The 20,335-nt window shown below is 40.5% G+C and overlaps 1 protein-coding gene and 1 non-coding gene across 3 annotated transcripts in view; one reads left to right on the top strand and one right to left on the bottom strand.

Annotated features, from left to right (window-relative positions):
• Positions 1–18,058, bottom strand: part of POU6F2 (POU class 6 homeobox 2) — a 148,691-nt gene extending 130,633 nt beyond the window's left edge. The window contains exons 1-3 of one of the 2 annotated variants that reach the window (XM_031666025.1): positions 16,986–18,058; positions 15,750–15,939; positions 3,553–3,914 (exon numbers count right to left, since the gene is read on the bottom strand). In XM_031666025.1, coding sequence (XP_031521885.1) covers positions 3,553–3,914; positions 15,750–15,807 — 420 coding nt within the window. In that variant the 5' untranslated portion in view covers positions 15,808–15,939; positions 16,986–18,058. Of the gene's footprint in view, positions 1–3,552; positions 3,915–15,749 lie in introns of both variants that reach the window. The other variant, XM_021935210.2, reaches the window with a different exon arrangement.
• LOC116274775 lies at positions 13,289–13,402 on the top strand. Its single transcript, XR_004183550.1, has one exon. It is a non-coding gene; the product is annotated as a small nucleolar RNA SNORA20 (small nucleolar RNA).
• Positions 18,059–20,335: the final 2,277 nt, after the last annotated feature.

Here is a 20,335-nt window from a genome sequence, read left to right as displayed (position 1 = left end):
ACCATCAGAGTGAACAGGCAACCTACAGAATGGGAGAAAATTTTTGCAATCTACTCATCTGACAAAGGGCTAATATCCAGAACCTACAAAGAACTCAAACAAATTTACAAGATAAAAGCAAACAAACCCATCAAAAAGTGGGCAAAGGATATGAACAGACATTTCTCAAAAGAAGACATTCATACAGCCAACAGACACATGAAAAAATGCTCATCATCACTCGCCATCAGAGAAATGCAAATCAAAACCACAATGAGACACAATCTTATACCAGTTAGAATGGCAATCATTAAAAAATCAGGAAACAACAGGTGCTGGAGAGGATGTGGAGAAATAGGAGCACTTTTACACTGTTGGTGGGACTGTAAACTAGTTCAACCATTGTGGAAAACAGTGTGGCGATTCCTCCAGGATCTACAACTAGAAATACCATTTGACCCACCCATCGCATTACTGGGCATATACCCAAAGGATTATAAATCATGCTGCTATAAAGACACATTCACCCGTATATTTATTGCGGCACTATTCACAATAGGAAAGACTTGGAATCAACCCAAATGTCCATCAGTGACAGACTGGATTAAGAAAATGTGGCACAGATATACCATGGAATACTATGCAGCCATAAAAAAGGATGAGTTTGTGTCCTTTGTAGGGACATGGATGCAGCTGGAAACCATCATTCTCAGCAAACTTTCACAAGAATGGAAAACCAAACACTGCATGTTCTCACTCATAGGTGGGAATTGAACAATGAGATCACTTGGACACAGGAAGGGGAACATCACACACCGGGGCCTATTGTGGGGAGGGGATGGGGGGAGGGATAGCATTAGGAGATATACCTGATGTAAATGACGAGTTAATGGGTGCAGCACACCAACATGGCACAGGTATACATATGTAACAAACCTGCACGTTGTGCACATGTACCCTAGAACTTAAAGTATAATTTAAAAAAAAAAAATGACCTCACCCAAATATACCACACAACCTACTTACACTTACTTTTTTCTAAAGATATGGGAGCATCCGCACAGTTTTAGAAATAATTGTTGTCTTCTAAAGTTTTGTTTTTAAAGCAAAAAACCTAATTGACTGGCTTTTCCTGGTAATCTACATTGCATAGTTATAAACTAATATCTCTCCAGCAGATTTTTGAATAATGTAAAAAGATAAAGCCCACATGAAAACAAAAGATTGTAAAATGAAATTTAGGCTACCATGTATGAATGTAGTTGCTCTTTATTCCCTTCAGACAAAAACACTTTATAAAGATCATTACTTTGGACAGTTAAATATCTTTGCAATTCCTTTTAAACAGTTTTCTTTTTAAAAAGTTTAAACATTCCATGTTCCACAAACTCAAAAAGCCTGCAGCTAGTGTAAAAATTTTTTTAAACCAAAAAATTCTCCATTTCCTTTATACATGCCTGTAGCAAAGGAAAAAAGTCCTTTTATGCCTACCGACACAGATTTATTCAAAATTAGTTCTGTATCTGCTCAGTAATGTTAAAAAAAAAAATTGTACCAGGTCACTCATTTGGCGGTCATCTGTTAGATCCACAGAAGTTAGAGTAACAGTTCCTCTATATTTAAATGTACTCTAAACATATTTATTAAGTTTATAAGTTAAAACTTCAACAATGAAAAATTAGAATATTCTCTCAGTGTTCCAAAGAAAGAAATGTAGCTCTGAGCCTTCATTTGTTGTAAAAACAAAACAAAACAAAACAGCCCTGGGATTTCCATGAGAAACTGTTAGGATAACTTTTGGAAATTCTCCTAAGTTTATTTTCCTAAGGCTGAGTGGTCACTTTATCTAAAGTCCTGTCAACAGTCATTCAACAGGGCTTGTCTTCACTGGGATCTCACGGGCCGCTAAGAGATTTATAAAACACTGACAGTGTTCAGGGAAGGCTGAGGTCCACAGATCTCAAAACTTTCACCTAATAGGAAGGAATATTGGACTATATAGGACAACTGGGGATACACCTAAGCAATTTCATTCCTCAAGGAAGGGCAATATTTTTCTTTGGTAATTTTACCTATTTTGGTGCCTGGGATAGAGAAATTAGATGGTATGTAGGTACATCTAATGTAAGTGTTCTTAAAAAGCATTAAATTCATTTTTTGGAATAATAAAGTTGAATCCCAAATGCTGCCAACATTAAGGTTTCTGTAATCATGCTTTTTTTTGTAAATTTGATAACATCTGCTCTCTCGGTAGCTGTCAAGTGGACAACGAAGAAGTTTTTGGCTCATGTTCATTTTAGTCTTGTGTCAAAGGTGTTATGTCGTCTCATCATCGTAAGATTTGTACAAATACATCTTGAAACTCCACTCATGTAAACGTTCAAATTGAAAGTAGCCCTGGCCCAAGTGCCCAGAAAAACACAATGACTCATCTCTCCGAAATGTGTTCATTTCTAGGAATGCTTCGGGCCAGCACTGAGAATCCAAATTGAAAGAAACAAAGCTGGGGAGAGCCGGACTGACTGAGAGCCGGACTGACTGAGAGCCGGACTGACTGAGGCAGGGAGATGAGATGGCATTTGAAACAGGTCCACAGGCTGCTCACTCTGTTGGACTTTGTCACAGTACTACAAATACACGAAGTCATCTGAAATCTCACAGGGAAAAATGTCATTGTGCAAGTCAAAGAATGGATGGCTTGGCTGAGTTATTAATTTCTGGATCTGATATGATGACATCACAGTCATTATGTTTTGAAACTAATTTATTTAAAGACACCTAAGTTAAAAATGGTTTTCTGAAGTTTAAAGTCATATATATACATATATATAAAATTTACGAATGCACCTACCATTCCTTCTTAATAGGTAGGTTATAGATGAGCTCTTATGATTAGCCTGAAATATCTATTTATGATGCCCTCAGCCTCACAGTAATAAAGTAAGCCTATAGAAGTTTTATTCCTTTATAAAGATGCATATTGGTTGAGGCTCTTGGCATGAATTTAGAGTACTTGTTAGTCTGTGGAGTAATGGTTGGAATCTGGGACATAAGACTGGGGCTAAATTTCTTTGCCCTTCTAACCCCAGAGAGTCTTTAGAAAAATAGAAACAAAAGAGCACAAAGTACTTAAGGTGAGACACTGTTGTATTCATAATATAGAGAAATAACCACCATGCCTCATGGACAGTAGATGCAGTTCTCCACGGGGCTACAAAACTGTGCTAGTAATAATTTTAATTGGATGCTATCTTTGCTGCCTTCAAAAAGTATCATAAAATGGAATTATTACAGGCTCCAAGTGCACTTATAGTGCTGGCCTCTCACAGAAGGAAACAGATAACATTTATCCTTTGGAGGGCAACAGAAATGGGCTTCTATTTGTTTCGTTTACATGCATCCCCAGTTGCCTTCTAGTTGCTTCTTCTTCCCTGTGTCTAAGAGATCAATTTGAATTAGACGCTGCAGAACTGGATGCTAAGTTTTGCTGGCCCTCTGCCTTTGGGGATGGCACCACCCCATGGAAAGGTCCTTGGTGCTCCTGGGGGCGGATGGGAAGCACGGGGAGCATACCTGTAGAGGATTGGGTGGCGTGAGCGGTGAAGGCAGGCCATGTCCTGGAGACTGACTGGGTTTCTGCGGGGGGCTGGAACTCTGCTGGGTTGGAGATGGTTGGTTCTGGTTCTGGGGGTGGGAGTGGGGTTGGTGCTGCTGGGGCTGAGGTGCCTGTTGCAGATGAGATGTAGGAGCTGGCGGCTGCTGAGAGGCGGGTGGTGGCTGCTGGGGTGGGGTGGGCTGTGACGGCTGCTGCTGGGACTGCGAGGGCGCCTGCGGGGCTGGCTGCGGGTGCTGGTTGGTTGACGGGGGAGGCTGCTGCTGCTGCTGCTGGAGCTGGAGCTGGAGCTGCTGGAGCTGGGAGTTCAGGGATGAGGTAGCTACAAGGAGAGAAAGCAAATGTGGATTGAGATAACATGACAAAGTGTCTTGCTGGGTCTTGACAGCCTGTCCAGTGCAAGTGGAGAAGGGTTTCCTTTAGAAAATTGTTGTCCTCCGCCCCCTGAAGCTCTTTGGTATTTAAGAGGGTTGTGAGGCACTGGGAGAACTAAGGTCACTTCTGGGGAAAGTTTAGTATTTTGGGAGGACCAGCATATAACACATCAGGCATTACTTTAAAAGGTGGTGAACAATGCAAGCCAAAGGTGTGTGGTAGGAATGGAGATTGTTTTTTAATTACTTTCTCTCTCTCTTCCTTTCCATACTGCATGGGAGATACACTCATGCTTTCAAGATTTCATTTAGATTTTTGAAGTCCAACCAGTTTAGTTGTTTTGGTAAGTGTTTGACTGGAGTTAAGAACAAAAAACCAAATTGTTTCATCCATGATCAATATCATTAATGGTATCATTTTCACTTGCTACTTCAGACCTCCACCCAGTTGCTTAGACGTCTTAGTGTCAAATTTCTAACTTTTTTTTTTTTTAATTCAAAAGTAGTACATGCTTCTCCATTTTGCAGGGTCAAAAGCATGAGTCTGATTTTTTTTGCCTACTTATTAAAGAGAGAGAATCCCTAAACTGGAAGGATGATAGCAGGCGACTGTGAACCAAATAGTGTGGGGATTAGACATCAGCACCTAAGGACAGGACAGCACCTAAGGACTGAGGGAATGAAATCATCTTTTAGGATCTTGTTATGAGAAAGGTAGAGTAGTGGGAGAAGGTGTCTTAGCACAGAGCATGCAAAATTTGTTCTCACATGCTCATGCAGCACTGAACAATTTCTGCAGCAGGAAGCTAGTTAGTTTGACCTAAGAATGGTCTAGAGAAATTTATGGCTAAAAACCAAGTTCACTGTCTTTTTTGCCTAAATCTCAATCTAAAAGCTTTCTAACAAGTCCATGAACAAATAAATATATAAGGATCAATGTCAAACCCACAGGCCTTAAACGAATGTGTAGCTGTACTGATGAAATGACGATGCGACCATTCCCAGGGATATCAAATACCAATTCTGTGATCTCACATACAACGTAGGGCTTCCAACTTGGTCCAGTTGGGATAGCAAGTCCTCACTGGGCCATTAAACTACTTTAGGTCTGTGCAAGCAGTCCAGTGTGTGGCCTACCTTGCGTGTAGAGCCAGGGTGCTCTGGGGCTTGTGATGTGATCTTAGAGATAGAGGTGGCATGGGGGAGGCCTGGAAAGTATCCCAGCATCATCCCGTTTATTAGACCTTTTAGAGAAAGGCCTGCTTTTGCCATTTCCCCCTTTCTTCTGTTGTACAAAATCACATTTTATCAAAGATCTGGGAGCCCCACTCAATTCTGACACCCCCAGATCTTCTGCAGTCTGGAGGATCCTGGGGCAGTGGAGCCTGATCTCTCCTTCTGGTGGAGTTCCAGACTTCAGGGACCTGATTGCCTCTGGCCTCCTGCCTGATTCAAATCAAGCCTAACCTGATGTCTTTCAGGTGGGGGCACATATGTCAATGCTTATTTCCATGGTTGACTTAAATACCATACTGTTTCATTTTGGTTAGAAAAGCATTTATCTAAATCAGCATTTAGAAACAGGAAAGTCTGGGAATATTGGCAGATAGATATTGGCAGACGGGTAGGTGCAGCAGACCCTAACCTACTAATGAGCCCTGGGCCCAAATATGTCTCCCTTCCTCCATGTCCGTAAGTTCATATTGCTTGGATATTTGTTTTCCATAACAGCAGCTTGACTGGAAAGGCATAAACCTAAGTCTTTGAGTTACATAAACTAATTTGACATCTGCAAGCAAAAAATAACAGAATAAAATATGTTCAGGTATGTACCAGATGCAAAGGAAAGCAGGAGGGGTATATATGAATGTAACTTGGGTCTAAAAAAACACCAAAGCCACCTACACACTAACAAGAAAATGAGAGCTAAAAAATGTGAAAACATGGTGCCTTGAAATGGCTCATTGCATTAAGCATAGTGAAATATGGACATCGAAGAATGAGAAAATAAGATGAATAAAGTTAGGAAGGTTCAAGGATGTATTAATATTTGGACTACAAAGAATGTTTGCAGATAAAATGATGCTTGTTGGGCTAAAATTCTGACCCTAAGCAGGGAAGGTTAAAGACTTTACTTTCTTCCCTGGTATTTATGCCCTTTTATGATGGTTTCCTCTCTGTCTTGTTACTATACATGACATAGACCAATGTTAAATGTAAAATTTACAGAAACAGCAGCTATGAAAGGCAAAGGGATGCACGGAAATACATTATGAAAATTTAAAAATTTAAAATTTTGAAAAAGAAATACAAAACAAAACGTCATCAAACCAAATTTCCTAGAGAGAAGAGAGAGTTACGGCAAAGCCGGAGTCTTGAAACTTCCCAGATAAATAATTTAATAAGACATAGGAGTAGCCAAGAATCCTGCATTTCTCAACTTGTTCAGTTTCTATATATTAGCTGTAAATTGTAAACAATTTCTCATATTGAATCTTTGTTAAAAGTTTCCTCAGTGAACCCCTACACATAAATGGAGCCACATCATCAGAGGTATCAGAATTATGTCGGATGGGATTTACACAAGGAAAGTCAAAAGCACTTGAAAAGCAAGTCCGTGGAAGATTCTGGAAAAATACAAAAGTGTCCTATACTTGGCAATGTACAGAAAGCCAAATGGTGCTCAAATGCTAAAGGAAGTAGGATTTCTAGCAACATCCTAACCTACTTTATGCCAAATATAAGATCATACTATTATAATCACTCTAGTCGGTATCTCCACTTCAGCATTTACTTGGACTTCTCAGGCTCAGGCAAATGTGGGCATGACTGGCAAACTGGTGGATTGGGTGTGAGAGCCTATTAGGAAGGAGCACAGCCATTACTCACTGCTGTTCACGCACCTCTGGGTATTTCTGGGAGCTGGAGTAGCCTCACCCGGCTATGTTTACAGAGGGCAGAAAACCCATGCTAACGAGAAAGGAAGAAGCAGGGCTTATCACTGAAAGTGACCAGGAATCTTGGAAAGAAGCCTTGTGATAATGCTTATCCAAACCCATCCTCATCCCAGTCCCCGCAGTGCCAACCTGGTCCTAAGGAAAGAAAACACCAAGGAAAAACAAAAAGAGTAACCTTGAAAATATGACACTAAGCGAAAGAAGCCAGACAGCCTTGGCCACATTCCATTTATATGAAATGTCCAGAATAAGTGAATCCATAGAGACAGAAGGCAGAGGAGTGGATGCCAGGCTCTGAAGGTGGAAGGGATGGGGAGGAGCTGCCAATGAGTGTGAGTTTCCTTTTAAGGTAAAGAAATAGTTCTGAAACTAGACAGTGGAAATGGTTGGACAGCATTGAAAATATACTTAATGTCACTGAGTGGTACACTTAGTTAATAGTTAAAATAGAAGATTTAATAAAGTGGTAAATAAAGTGGCAAGTTGTATGTGATGTGTTTCTTACTACAAGAAAAGAGCTGTTTATATTCACACACTGGGGACCAAGTTACATTGCCTTGGGAAGCCACAGGGCAAGAGCACAATTCTCCTCTGCTCTTCATGGTTTTATGGTCCTGAGGGGTCAGGGCAGCCACCAGCAAGGGCTGTCCTGGTGGAGCCACAGGAGAGACTTGGCCAGGATGCCAGCACAGGGAGAGGCACAGGTTTGGCAGGGCAGGGCGTTGGGAACTGTGGACTCATTTTTAAGTGCACACAAGACCCCACCCCAGTGGCTTTGAGAAATGCTGGGGAAGACTTGGAAGCTGGACACTGCGCAGACAGAGAACAGCCAAAGAAACTTGGGTTAAAAGTAAGACAGTGCTTCATAGTTTGAAGATACCTTCATTTAATATGACGAATTAGCTTTTCAAGACAACTTTATAGATAGATGGTGTTATTGCCATGTTATACATATAGAACTCAGTCTCAGAAAGGTTAAGTGATCCTCCTAAGTTTACACAGCCAGTGAATACCCTCGGCACTTCCCAAAACCTCTTACATGATAGGATTGTTTGTGATGATGAGGCAACCTATTTTCTCCTAAGGGTTTGATCAAAGATGACTGCTCACGTTCAGAAAGATGCCCTCCAAGGCTGTGCTTGTGAGAAGAGGTGGCTCAGGTATCTCATTATTGAGCCTAAATTGAAGGGTCTGCTCGTTCAGCTCCTGGGAAAGTGTACAGTTGTACCTCAGTCCTACTGTAGGCAAATCATTTGTTTTAAGCCTGCTGATGAGAAATGTCAATGTGTGTTTTCAAGATAAAGATGCTAATTTGAGTATGAGGCACGAGTTATTATAAGGAACAGAGAAACATGGCTGGGGGAAGTATGGTGGTTGCAGGAAGGGAGGTGAGAGGTATGAATGGAAAGGAGGTGGAGAAGGGCCATGGTACATGTTATTCACACCACTAGTTTACCTTGATGGTAAGAAAATGCTTCCTCCATGCTTAAGACATAGGGCGGCAGCAGCACTGTGCTCAGGGTTAGTGCCAGTTTAAGGAAAATAAGTAGGCATCAGCTTACTTTGTCCACAGAACTCTGTGACATGTTGTCTCTAGAGTATCCCCAGGGTGGCATCTAAGAGTTCTCCAGCTGGATTTGTCCCTAACTGGGGGAAGCAACTCCCAGATCAGCCCCAGTTGTAAAGAATCAATGGGCCCATGGAAAAACCTGTGTTCCCTGATGTAGCCTTTGCCTCCCTAACTCTGTATTTATTGTGTGCGTTTGCTCCCCACTAAGGTCTCTAGAAGAAGAAAAAACAGGAATCTTGAACAACCCAAAAGGAGGAATCTGAGTTAGTAAATGGAACATCCACACATGCCCATTAGGTAAGAACACCTCAGGGAGCTGAACCAAGATTGCAAATCAGAAACCCTTTCTGGTGTCCTCAGTTAGGGCATCCCTAGCCTGCACCTGCAGATGGAAGTTTTGCAAAGTTGATGGGAAAAAGTAGATGGCTGGGGACTGGGGATTTTGAAAAAGTGTAGAAGGTGAAAACTTGTTAGGAGGTCTGCCTTTATTCTTTTTTTTGTTAATCTTTCAAATTTTAGATTCAGGAAGTACATTTGCATGTTTGTTAAGTCAATTGTGTATAATAGTGGTAATTTGGCTTCTAATGTACCCATTCCTCAAATATTGAACATTGTACCCCAGAGGTAATTTTTCAACTGTCACCTGCCTCCAATCCTCCCCGTTTTGGAGTCCTCAGTGTCTAATTTCTATTTTTATGCTCATGTGTACCCAGAACTCTGCCTTTATTCTTGGCAACAATGCCCGAAACAAGCAAAGTCAATTCTGCCCCAGAGATTATGATGTCTGACCATCTCACATATGGTCAGTGTTATCAGCTCTAGAAGTATTGCTACACATGTCCTTAATCTGCCTTTTTGCTTTTTTTGCATTTAAGGTGGAGATCTAAGTGTCTCTTGAGATGTCAGGGGAAAATAAAGAAATAAATTCTTCCAATGAAAACATCCCTACACATTTCCTCATATTGTCTGAGCCACCCAAGCTTCTTTCTTAGGTTGATTGCTTCTGCCAACTCTAGCAGCCTATCTCAAATTGTGGACCAGAATCACCAGGGGAGCTTGTTAGGAAATTAGATTCCAGAGAGTAGGGCAAAATCTGCATTCTAAAGACCTACCTTAGGGGATTTCGAGCCATGACCCTTGGGGCTCCTAGCAGTCCTACAGGGAGCTGCAGCAAATGCGGAGAGTGCGACTTTTCCCTTGACTTTCAACCAGACCAGCTTGCAAACGCGGCTCCCCAACACTGAGACTATTTTTATTTTTATTTTTATTTTGAGACAAAGTCTCACTCTGTTACCCAGGCTGGAGTGCAGTGGCACAATCTTGGCTCACTGCAACTTCCGCCTCCCGAGTTCAAGCGATTCTCCTGCCTCAGCCTCCCGAGTAGCTGGGAATACAGGCGCGTGCCACCATGCAAGGATTTTTTTTGTAATTTTAGTAGAGATGGGGTTTCACTATGTTAGCCAGGATGGTCTCAATCTCCTGACCTCATGATCTGCTCGCCTCAGCCTCCCAAAGTGCTGGGATTATATGTGTGAGCCACCATGCCCGGTCTGAGACTATTTCTTTTAAACAAATTTTTCTGCCATTGGAAAAAAAAAAATTAAAACAAGATCGTTGTTTCAATTTGATCATTGCTAGGAAGAAAAGAAATAGACATCTGGAAATAACCCAATGTTCTTTAGTGCCTTTTGTTTTGGAAATTAGGGCAATTCACCAACCACTACCGCCTTTGTTGACATTTTAGGGCACACTCTTACTGGAATGTTTTAGGACATGTTAAGTCTGAGACGTAACATTAGCTTTTAGATGCCTCATTAAATAGGAAAGATAAAAAGCGAAGGATGAGTGCTCCCTGTAAAGCAGAATGAAGAAGCTATGCAGGACTACCCCAGGAGAGCTGCGCCTGCTCAGCAAACTGTTGGGGGCGGGGGCTAAGGACTCAAAAGAGGTGGCAAGTGCCCCATGAGTCCCAGGGGATGCTTGCTGAGGTCTCTTTAGGGAACAGCTGACTTCCCCACTATTTCCACCTGCAGAATAACCCCACCTAGGCCTAAAATCTCAAAAAAGTAAGAGAAAGAAATTGAGAAACCATTCTAATGTGGATGTGGGCACCCCAAAATAAAGTGCTTCTCCTCTCACCCTAAAAGAGCCAGTCAGCCTACAATCTCACCCCAAAACACTGACCTCTCCATTGTGTTTCCCAGTCCTTCCAGATGTCTACTGAGTGCCAACCAAGATGAAAGAAAAACAATCCACACCTAGACAATTTCCCCATGAAACTGCAGGACACCAAAGATAAAGATCTTTTAAAATCCAAAAAGAAATGCAATTCAAAACCAGAGTGAGGCTGGGCGCGGTGGCTCATGCCTGTAATCCCAGCACTCTGGGAGGCCAAGGCAGCCAGATCACTTCAGGTCAGGAGTTCGAGACTAGCCTGGCCAACATGGTGAAACCCCGTCTCTACTAAAAAATATACAAAAATTAGCTGGGCGTGGTGGCATGTCCCTGTAGTCCCAGCTACTCAGGAGGCTGAGGCAGGAGAATCGCTTGGACCCAGGAGGTGGAGGTTGCAGTGAGCCGAGATCATGCCACTGCACCGCAGCCTGAGTGACAGAGTGAGACTCCGTTTCAAAACAACAACAACAACAACAACAACAACAACAACAACAACACAAAACCAGAGTGAGATACCACCTCACTCCGTCAAAATGGTTATTATCTAAAAGAAAACAAGCGTTGGTGAGGATGTGAGGAGGGAACACTTATATACTATTGGTGGGATTACAAACTAAGACAGCCTTTGTGGAGAACAGTATAGAGGTTCCTCAAAAAGTCTAAAATGGAACTACTATATGATCTAGCAATCCCGCTATTAGGTATATACACAACGACAATGAAATCAATATAATCAAAGAGACATCTGTACCCCCATGTTTACTGCAGCACTATTCACAATAGCCAAGATATGGAATCAACCTAAGTGTCCAGCAACTGTGAATGGATAAAGAAAATGTGGTACATATACACCATGGAATACTGTTTAGCCATAAAATGAATGAAATTCTGTCATTGGTGGCAACATAAAAGAACCTGGAGGACATTACGCTAAGTGAAATAAACCAGACACAAAGAGACAAATACCACATGATCTCACTCATACGTGGCATCTAAAAAAGAAAAGCCATAGAAGCAGAGAGTAGAACAGTGGTTACCAGAGAGTGGGGAAGGGTCAGGGGAGGAGAGGCAAAGCTTGGTCAATGGGTACAGACTTAAAATTAGATAGGAGGAGTAAGTTCTGGTGTTCTGTTGCACAGTAGGGTGACTGTGGGTAACAGTAAGGTATTGTACATTACAAAGTAGCTAGAAGAGAAAACGATAAATACATGAAATAATGAATACAACATAGATATGCATGGAAATATCAAATGGTAACCTATAAATGTGTACAATTTCAATGTCAACTAAAATAAATACCTTAATTGAAAGTAAAATGTGGTGTGATTTTGAGCACTTGGTGGAGTATGAAAGGATGATGCACTTGGATGTTTTCTTTGAGTAGCACTAAAATCCACACTGAGAGGAACACCTGATCACTGCATATTTTTTTGGCTCTGCAGGAAATAATAAGGTAGCTATATTAAAGTCAAGAGTGTTTACTGACTTGCAATTTTTAACAATAATAAAGCATGAAAGATTTCACGAGAACACAAAAGCTATCATCTTTGACTATGTGGAAGGGAAAACTTGGTGGGAGGGAGGAGGGAAAAGGAGGACGGGGCACTACATGGAGAGTAAAAAGATGGCTCTGTAGATGACAGAACAAATAGAGACTTAAATATGCTACTTAAAATTATACAGTTAACTAAAAATAATGCCATGCTTCTCTTCAGAGCAGGGAGATAAAGACAGTGAGAGATGTAAGTGAACTAAACCGTCATACTCCATAGCAGGAAATGAACAGATGATACAAGTTAATAAAAGACAGAGATAAATTGGAAGTCTTTGGAAATACGGAGGTAAACTCAGAAAGCCTAAAACCAGAAATGGTTAAATGTGATTCCCCCGGGGAGTAATCCTGAGGGTGGAGAGGAGGATGGCTGAGAACTTAGCATGTTTTCAGAAGCCTTCCGGATTCAATTGATTTTTAACCACATGCATGTATCACACTGACAAAAAATTTAAACAAAAATTAGTTTCAAAACTATGGCTACATTTTATATGATAACAGCAAATTCCTATATTTTAGGCACTGTTTTAAGCATTTGACATTAATCTCTTCATTGGTTTTTTCAACAACCTTATAAAGTAAGACTGCTAAATCAGACTCTCTCAGATGCAGACCCTGATCTAAGGATTTGAGCACAAATGATTTAAAGGGCTCCCAGGAAAAACCAGGAGAGGGGCGAGGACACCAGGATGAGAGGGCAAGAAGCCAAGCAAAGGCAGGATTTCAGGGCAAGTCCCAGCCTCATCCTGATTCCAGGGAGCTCTGAAGCATAAATGACACCTTGGGGCTTATCCTGCTTCACAGGGTCCATCTATTCCCTTGACTCCTCCCAACACCAGTGAGTCACTGATTCCAGCTGGGGACTGGGCATAAACTCCAAAACATTTTGACTTTCCGTAAGGGGGAAGCGACTTCCGTGCCTAAGAATCAAATAACTTCTAAGAATCAAAGTATATATATATTATATATATTTACAATATTATATACCATATAATTATATTTTATACATATTTACAATGTTATATATAATATATATATTACACCAAGCCATGTTAAAGACACAGATGGCTTCCCATTTATTTGCTGCTTATAGTCTCACAGTAATATGAGCAATTATACACATGGGATAAAATAATATTGGGACACTGGTTATTTAATCTCTTCTGCATGGACTAGACATTGTTTCTGTCTAGTATATCTAAATATCCTTGAATTGGTGAGGGTTTTAACATATTGACAGAAACTAAATGTCTATCAGACGAAGGTTAGTCATTACTAGAAGTACAGAAAGATGGCATCAGAGAAGCCAATTCTGAGGTTGGAGTGATGGTCAGAGGCCATGCCCTATCTGGTCCAACTGGCAGGCATATCCCACTGTGTAGACACATGTGGCCATTATATCTCTGAACAAATTGACGTGTCAAGTCCTGTATTTATACTCATCTTGTAACCTTCTGACAAGATAAGGATTTTCATGGAATCGTCCTTTATAAGCAGAGAAGGTGTTGACCAAAGGGCAATAATATTAGTGCCCCTTGACAATTATATTTCTCTTTGTAAATTAAAACGGGCATTCTGGTTTTATAATCTATCTTCTTCAGTTTGAGTCAGCATTGTGATATTCTGATCCAGCCTAGGACACTAATTAAATTGAGTTTGTTGCCCTAGGCTGAGATCTAGACCCTATACGGGACCAAATTCATCTTTGGCTCCACTGATGATACCAACTGTGGCATGAACCTTCTTTTGAAAAGTCAACAATGGACATTTGTTCTTGATAGATGAAGAAATATTCCCTAGGACTATTCCACAGGATGCTAGTTCCCACATATGCTCCATGAAAAACAAGTGTCCAATGGCCAAAAAAATTATTTTGGAGATACTGGATGTTTCATCCTATTTTTGGAAATCCAGTGAGCATTAGAATATTAATGGGTAGAATTTCAGCATTAAAGAAACGTGATTAACATTTTCTATCCAATACCAACCAAACTCATTTGACCTTGGAACGCCATCTTTTTTTTTTTTTTTTTTTTTTGACACAAACTAATGCATACATATATGGAACTAATATTATTGGGAGGGCCCACTTAGAAATAACCTGAAGGTCACTGTCTTTGTTGTCAGACATGAGCATTTTATAAATGAAGAAATTTTATACATATGTCTATGTATATACACACACATATAATTTTATATATATATGATTTATATATTTTATATCAGGATGTCTGGAGGACATGATGAACTATTTTCAATATAAAATAAACTTAATACAATTCTTTTTCTTTTTTATAGTAGGGGGGGTCTCACTCTGTTGCCCTGCCTGGCCTTGATCTCCTGGCCTCAAGCGATCCTCTCAGAGTAGCTGGGACTACAGGCATGTACCAACATACCTAGCTTGCCTAATGAAATTCTTGTTTACTCCTAATAAGACTGCATGTGTTAATTCATATGTCAAGCTTATCCAGTGTGATGAAACTGGCAAATTCACACTAAAGAGAAACTTTGAAGGTAATAATCATCCTTGATTGATAAAAAATATACATGTGTTAAAATGTAAGTATGTGTTAAGTAGGTATATGCATATGAATTTCTGTTTTTTGTTTTTTTTTGTTTTTTTTTTTTGAGACAGAGTCTCCCTGTGTCACCCAAGCTGGAGTGCAGTGGCATGATCTCGGCTCACTGCAAGCTCTGCCTCCCGGGTTCACACCATTCTCCTGCCTCGGCCTCCCGAGTAGCTGGAACTACAGGTGCCCGCCACCATGTCAGGCTAATTTTTTGTATTTTTAATAGAGACAGGGTTTCACCATGTTAGCCAGGATGGTCTAGATCTCCTGACCTTGTGATATGCCCACCTCGGCCTCCTAAAGTGCTGGGATTATAGGTGTGAGCCACTGCGCCCGGCCGGAATTTCTTAATAAATGCAGTTTTCATGAAGGCAAAGTATTTCAGATAGTCTGGTAGGAAAGGTGAAAGAAACACAAAAAAGGGTCTTAAAGTGTGCAAAGGTAGGAAACTGGAGCTGGGACTTTTCTGACCAACTAGGATAACCTGGGGCTTAGCTGAACTCTCCCCAGGCTCTAGGAAAGCATCATTGTTATGGAGTTTCAGCTGTGAGGAGCTTGGTGTGGAAATTCTGCTCCTTGAATAAGCCTACAGCATGAGTTAAAGAAGAAAATGCAGTTCTATCAATACTAAACATTTTAATAAGATCTTCTTTACGACAAAAAATTTAAATAACCCTCTTCTGCCTTTTCCCATCAAATTTCAAGTATTTTCCAGGTGTTAATACAATAAAAAATTAGAACTCCTAGGGTTTAGGTGGGCATTTTGATTGAATTCTGATGGATAGATTCTACAGGTTCCTTGATTTTGCTTAACTGATGTTTGGATAACCTGAAAGGAATCCATAGACTGTTTATGGAAACATTGATTCTTGATTTGAAATCTGTTTGCTCAGCAGATGGGACCAAATTTTTCCTTCAGAGAATCTAGCAACCTCGAAATCCCAGTACAGTTTACTCACAGAAGAACTGGTAGTATTCTTTCCTTACAGAGTTTGGCAGAGGATTGGTGAAGAACATGGCAGACACAATGGGACTCTCCTTGGATATCAGTTCTCTGTGCTCTGAAAATTCTCCAATACGTGGATAATCAAGTGGTGGTGGCTGTTGTTTTTCTGAGAAGTCTGAGATTCACTGTCTATGCTTCATTGTCTTTTTGAAACCAAAAGAGTTTAAGGACAGAATATACATTTGGGTGAGATAGGAAGCAACTCATAAAAGTGCTCATGTCACATTCAATCCCATTATTTTCCTCCATTAATGTGAAAAAGACCTATTTACATCTTTGATGATTTCTTAGAAGGCCAATCCACCTTCGAGGTTAAAAGGTTTAAAATTATAGCTAACATTTATTGAGCATGGGTTTTCCAGGGATATTTTTACTTTTATAAAAATTAAGGTAGAAGACAACCCATAAGCCATATTCACTAAAAGTTATGCTACATGTATGGGGGGAAGGGAGAAGTATGCTCAGTTTATATTCCTATGTTAATAAAATAATTCTTTAAATTAAGCAGACAAAGCAAGATGCACCCTGGCTATCAAAGGATCAGTGTTTGCCTTTCCCTTCAAATGGAGATTTGTAGGAGAAAACATTACTGACAATTCAGTGGCTACTGTGCCTGGTTTAAACACAGCACTATGCTCACTCAAATTTCTTTTAAGCTATAGACACATGGGCCAGTGCTTATTTTCATGGTTGATTTAATCCACCCCCTGTGCCAGTGTGGGGATTATTCCCTACAGTTATTCTCTAGTGATCTGCCAGTTCAGATTAAAAAAAGTTAAGTGACAAAGATGCGGTGGCCGATTCCTTTGGAAGACTGTGGAAGCTGGAGTATACAGCAAGGGACTTCTTTTTAAGGATCTGACTATGTTCTTTCTTTAATTGCCCTCATATCGCCACGAATCTTTCTTATCTAGGTTGAACTTTAAAGTTCCTAAACAGGCAATTCAATTTTATTCCTACACAACAACTTCAGGGTTGCCAAAAAGGGTTTCCAGATCGTAATTCGTTGGCTCTTGCTTAGTTTTTAAGAAGAGGAGATAGCATATATTTCCTCACTTTACAGATGAAATCTAAGACATGATTCTAAGACCACGTGGATCCTAGCTTTGCTTGGGATACACAATAAATTGTGATACTTTCTCTTAAGCTACACCTCTTTATATTTTGAGATATAGGATTCAAAATATACCTTTGCCAGATTTGTAATTCTGTTCCAGATTCTTTGAGAAGAAACCTGAAATAAAAATGATTTTAATTGTATAGCAAAATGTTACTCGTGTTAAATGGTAAAAGTTACTCATATCATAAATATTATTATTATTCTCACTCTTATTTTCTCTTTCTATCTCTACAATAGAATTCTTTAGTAGGATTATGAAGATACTGGATAAGTAATTTGGTTATTTTGTATTGATGTGCAAATCAGTCATTCAATTCATGCATTCATTTTAAAGGCTTTCATATGTACTAAGCTAAAAAGAAGGCAACTGACAGTCTTAACAAAATAATTACATTAATTCTATACTCTGCTGTGAGAAAAGGGTCATCGAAAATAGAATCCTGAGAAAATTCCTAAAAAACAATAGAATGCTGGACTACTAATGGGGCTAGGATGTAATATGGTTGCATCACCTATATAATTACAAATGTTTTCTGCAAATGTCTCGTGGATTTCGGCCAGGATGGTTGGTCTTGCTTATGAGAAGTAAAACAATATTATTTTTACTTTGTCTACTGCAATGTGGACAAAAGGGGCAAACAGAAATGGATCAGTCAGGATAGGTTAGGTTATGCTCTGGTAACAAGTAACCTTGAAATCCCAGTACAGTTTACTTCTTTACGTGTCCTAAATCATCAGGGGGCTCGCTCATTGTAGTCACTTAGGTGGCCAAGCTGGTGGAGCACCTACTATCTTGAACATTACCAGAAGGAAAGAGAGCTTTTGAGGGTGGAAATTAAATGCTCTGGGCCAGAAGTAGTCCCCATCACATTCTCTTGAAACTCATTGGCCAGCACTGGTCACATGGCACCACTTGAATGCAAGGAGACCAGGAAGTGGCAAAGCGTCAACTCTCAGAGAGGGGGAGAACCAGGGAAGTTTGGTGAACCACATTAGTGACCTCCACAAAGGTCTCACTCTGCCCCTCAGATGGTTTCCATATTTGTCACTTCTTTTCCATTTTCATTTCCCTTTAACCTCATTATGTCTTGCCTGCATCATTGCAAGAGCCCTTTTTTGTTTTTTTTTTTTTTGAGATGGAGTTTTGCTTTTGTCGCCCAGGCTTGAGTGCAGTTGCGCTATCTTGGCTCACTGCAAGCTCTGCCTCCTGGGTTCGAGCAATTCTCCTGCCTCAGCCTCCCAAGTAGCTCGGATTAGAGGCACCCGCCACCAGGCCTGAATAAGTTTTGTATTTTTAGTAGAGATGTTTCACCATGTTGGCCAGGCTGGTCTCAAACTCTTGACCTCAGGTGATTACCTGCCTCAGCCTCCCAAAGTGCTAGGATTACAGGTGTGAGCCACCATCCCTGGGGGTTCAAGGGCCTCTTAGCTCTCCTCTAATCTCTTGCCTTCCTCACTCTCTCTCTCATTCATTAAATTAACGAATGTTATCAAGCCATTTGCCAAGTGCCTATCTGCCACCAGAATTATCTTTGCAAAACACAGATAGGATTATCCTATTAATTTTTTTAAAAGAAGGAAATATGATATCTCTTAGCACAAGGAATTAAACCATAGTGCTCAGCCCAATATTAGATAATGAGGGAGGGCACTCTGACTTCAACCCACTTTTCTAGAAACACCCTGACCTCTTCTGAGAACCTCACTTCTGGTCCAGAGCTAGAAGCTGATGGTCCATGGCCATCCACAGCCAGCAGATGGGAATGTCCTGCTTCCACACATGGAATCGGGGCTTCAAAAAAGCTTGAATTGGTTGACAAGAATGAAAAATCAGGAGAGCCTCCACAAAATACGCATTGGCCATTTTTCTTAAAAACAAAACAAAACACAACCACACATCCAGAAGGTTTGGCAACATGACCCTGCGTGGGAACTGGAACTTGCTGGGATCCATGGCAGCCAGAATGAACGGCCCCCTCTCCTGAAATTCTATGAGGGAACATCTTGTTGTGCATTGCACCACAATTAATGTGTCCCTGGATGGTTCTTTTACCAACTAGCTCCCTAAGGAAAGTAACCATTTTTATGCAGGACTTTTTTTTTTTTTTAATCTTCCTGTCTTCTCTCTTAGCAACCTGCACATAGCAGATGTTCACTAAATAATTAGGAATTATAATTGTTGGGAGCTGTAATTTGATTGGCCACTTGATGACTTCAGCTTATTCTTCTTACCTAACATGTATCATGTGGTTGTTGTGGTTAAGTTCACAAAAGTAGAGAGATCATTGGAGAATTTCTGAGGTTCACAAGATCCACTGCTCAGGGTTCTAGGAGACTACCTCTAAATCATGTGACCTCTGAGCCTGCAAGGAGCTGCAGTTAATTTGGGGGAATGGTATAGATTTATTTTTCTAAAAAATCAAATTCTTGTGTTCCTTTTTTGAAAATATATAACTGTACAGGCCAAGGCAGCCACCTGGATGCATCTGGAGCCATATCCTAAAAATTCTGTAAAATAATTTTATGAACTAGCAAGTTATTAAAGGAAGTGAATGAACAACACTTAAGAATTCAGGATTTGAAGGTGTGCTATAGGAATTCAGCAGGAAATATGTATATGAAATGTGGTCAAAGAGGAAATGACAAGCTTAGACAGCCCTGAAAGGTTATCTGGATAAACAGAAAAGTACTGCAGGTAGGTCTGAGATGGACAGATTAAATCATAATCTTAGAGGAGTGAAAAATGTCATCCTAACCAAGGGCTGACCCAAATTCCACTCAATCTGGAGAGACACATAATAGAGCATATGGATTAAGAGGGTTTGAGTTGAAGGTCAGGTTTTTAGTATGTCTGGGCTGGCAGGATGTAAAAGTCAGCCAGGCATAACAAACACATTGCCCTGTTGAGCGAGCGGGCGGCAGAAGGGCCGAAGCGTACGGTGCATGTGAGGCCCATGGGTCAGTTACTCACTTCTCTTCCGCTGACCACGCTCCACTCTTGGCCATCTGCAATTGCATGCTCTGTCCCTAAGGGAAACCAGGCAAAAGTATAGGATGGATGAGCACAGATTCGCTAACAGGGCAGGTAAAGCAACTCACAGATCCCTTCTACTCACAATGAATTAGAACATTTAACACTAATTTCAAGCAGTTTATAGAAAAGCTATTTAGAGGAGGATGAGAATTTGAGTTTTATGGCAAGATAGCAACTCCAAACTATAAGATACTTACTTCATGAAGGCTCTCATTGTCTGGACCTACATAATAGTCTTCTGTTCTCTCTCTCTCTCTCTCTCTCTCTCTCTCTCTCTCTATATATATATATATATATATAATTTTTTTTTCTTAAAGTACAGCTCCCTCCTCCCCTACCTCTCTTTCTCCCTCTCTCTTCTTCCTTTCTTCCTCCTCCATTTTCC

This window comes from Papio anubis, chromosome 4 (assembly GCF_008728515.1).
Source record: "Papio anubis isolate 15944 chromosome 4, Panubis1.0, whole genome shotgun sequence".
Classification (NCBI taxonomy): domain Eukaryota; kingdom Metazoa; phylum Chordata; class Mammalia; order Primates; family Cercopithecidae; genus Papio; species Papio anubis.
The sequence above is the reverse complement of the archived record's forward strand: the minus strand, read 5'-3'. Positions and strand labels throughout refer to the sequence as shown.